Source organism: Sceloporus undulatus, chromosome 4, assembly GCF_019175285.1.
Source record: "Sceloporus undulatus isolate JIND9_A2432 ecotype Alabama chromosome 4, SceUnd_v1.1, whole genome shotgun sequence".
Lineage (NCBI taxonomy): Eukaryota > Metazoa > Chordata > Lepidosauria > Squamata > Phrynosomatidae > Sceloporus > Sceloporus undulatus.
Genome location: NC_056525.1, coordinates 7,200,794 through 7,203,377, shown reverse-complemented (window position 1 = coordinate 7,203,377; position 2,584 = coordinate 7,200,794). Strand labels below are relative to the sequence as shown.

Below are 2,584 nucleotides of genomic sequence, written 5' to 3'. Positions count from 1 at the left end.
CTTACGAACAGCCACTTGGCATTGCTCTGGAGTGCCCAAGTAACAGATGGAATTTGGGGCAGCTTTGAGGCCATAATACTCTGGCCTGCTCCCAGAATATTCTGGCCAGTGTAGACCCACTCTAAGTCTTCTTTTTAGTCTTCTTATCCACCTTATAGTTACTTTGACATGCCCCCTGCAACTTCACAAACATAGATGCACAACCAAAACACATCCAATCTTTTATTTCTCTCTCGCTCTTCTTTTTCTGCAATCAAACCACCACCTCCCCAGCCCCACTAGAGCTTCCAGGGCATCTCAAATTCATCCGGTGGCAAAGTTCTTCCATGTGTTGTCTCGACGTTCTTCAGGTGCTTCTTGGCCAGGAACAAAGCCAACTCCCGCTTCTGGATGGGCGTCAGGCCTTCCCCCACTTTCCATGGGAAGGCAGTGTTCAATCCAAGGCTGGCTTTGTAGCTGTTAAGTATTTGGAGGCACCACTCTTCATCAACCTTATAGAAAAATTTATAGATGAGGATTTCCATATGAGGGCAGTCGGCTCCCAGCCAATGGTACACAGCTTCCTCTTCCTCTGCAATGACTTTGGGATAGCGGGACCGCAATAGCTGCAAGAGCAGTTCATTGGCTCGGTTTGTTCGGGCGATGGGGAGATCAGTCTCTGGATCGAACTGGGTGCTGGTGACTTCGTCCAGAGTCCTCCGGATCAGCAACACTGGTCCCTGGTACCTGCACAGCATTTCAGCTACGTTGAGGTTGAAGTGCTCTATCACCGTCTGCAGCACCAGGTTCTTCCAACTCTCTGCGATCACTTTCATGGCTAAAGGGAGTAAGCTGTCAAAAGAGGCATCTAGCACCAAAGCACCCAGCTCTGGGTAAGTCATGGCTGCCCATGTGGCTGTGTAGCTACCTAAGGAATAACCATAGATGACGATGTCTGGCAGAGTGAAATGCAGGCGGCGGACAGCATACTGGAGGACGACGTCCATGGCATTGATGTCATTCTGAGGGTAGGGCTTCCCTGTGCTTCTTGCAAAGCCAGGGTGGTTCCACCCGAGAACGGAGTAGCCGGCCTTCAGGGGTGTGAAAATGCAGCCCACTTCATAGAAACTGCCATTCCCTTCACAGCAGATCACCAACTTCATCCTCCTGTTTTCCAGTGTTTTCTTCTTCCTCCTGTCCACAAACATGGTATCAATCTCATTACCATCACGAGCGATCAGCTTGGCCCGTTTCCCATTAAATTCCTCAATGAGACGCATCCGGCCATGCACTACTAAAGACAGAGGGATTCTGTTAAAGAGGCATACCGAGCCAGGGTAAAGCAGGCAGCGGCCAATGGAATGTGCTAACATGTATCTGGCACATTTGCTAGAGTGATGCCTCATGGTGTCGAAGATGCTAGTCCTCCTGTCTTTCACCCCTTCATCATGGGAGGTTGTTGCGATGTTGCTGTTGGGGTTGACAGTGGTTCTGCTGCAACAAGCATTGAAGGTACTCTCGCTGCCCTGGGGCTCATCCCAACGATATTCCACTGGCCATTTCTTGAATAAATTGCTGTCCTTGATCATCAGGCATCCTTTGATTTTGAAACACATAGTGGAGCTCTTTAGTGCAGAAGAAAACAGGATCAGTTAAAGGATGAAAGGCGGGGGAGAGGCTGAAGAGCTGATAAGGGAACTAGGCTGAGAGCAACACTCCATGAATGTCGAAGCCAGAAGGGGAGACAGAGGTGTGCCAGAATTTTTTGAGGGGTACTGCTGCTTTGTTGTCTTTTTCTGATATTGGGAGACTGGGTTACTTCTTGCCAGAGTCTCCATAGGCCAGCCAATCAAGGCAAGGGCAATAATAAGCAAGGTCAGCCCCCCTTTGTGAGCAATTGCTCTACTCAGGACCTGGCTGCCATGGGGATCTTGAGTCTCCTTGTTACAATAGCTCTACTGGTCAGTTCCTGAGGACAGTTCCTCAGGATGCTTCCTCTGTCCTATAAGACCTTGTACAGCCTGGTTCTTTGAGATCTGAAGGACCCTATCTCCCCATGTGAGCTTGTCCATGCTTGTAAGATTATCAAAGTAGGCACATTTTAATCTCACCACCTTTGGAGGCATATTGAGTGTTAATAATAATAATAATAATAATAATAATAATAATAATAATAATTTCTATTTCCCGCCTCTCCCTGCGGATCGAGGCAGGATTACAGCAGTCAGCAAATTTCAACAATAAAAACATATCAAATACATAGCATAAAAAATATACATTATTATCAATTCAATACAGTTGGTTGGCTCTCCGTAAAAAACATACAATACTAACAGGGGTGAGGATTTTACAGCAGGTTTGGTGGGTAGGCTCGCCGGAAGAGATCCCTCTTCAGTGCCTTCTTGAAAGCATCCAAAGTGGTAATAAGATGGATCTCTTCCGGCAGATCATTCCACAACTTGGGGGCCATGTCATAAAACACTCTGTGGGACGTGGTCACTAGCCTGGTATTTATGTAGTCTAGTGATTTCTTTCCAGATATTCTGAGAGTGTGGGGTGGATTGTGTAGGGAGAGGCGTTCCCTCAAGTAACTCGGGCCCAAGCC

General features: G+C 47.6%; 1 protein-coding gene across 1 annotated transcript; it reads right to left on the bottom strand.

Moving 5' to 3' along the window:
* Window positions 1-221: 221 nt before the first annotated feature.
* On the bottom strand, window positions 222-1,752 carry LOC121928572 (protein ABHD16B-like). Its single transcript, XM_042463468.1, has one exon. The coding sequence runs from the start codon at window positions 1,593-1,595 to the stop codon at window positions 279-281; it is 1,317 nt and encodes a 438-aa protein (XP_042319402.1). The 5' UTR covers window positions 1,596-1,752; the 3' UTR covers window positions 222-278.
* Between the last annotated feature and the right edge of the window lie 832 nt (window positions 1,753-2,584).

Bases quoted from the DNA above. Each gene is read 5' to 3' on its own strand.
- LOC121928572 (XM_042463468.1), bottom strand. From the start codon at position 1,595: ATGTGTTTCAAAATCAAAGGATGCCTGATGATCAAGGACAGCAATTTA.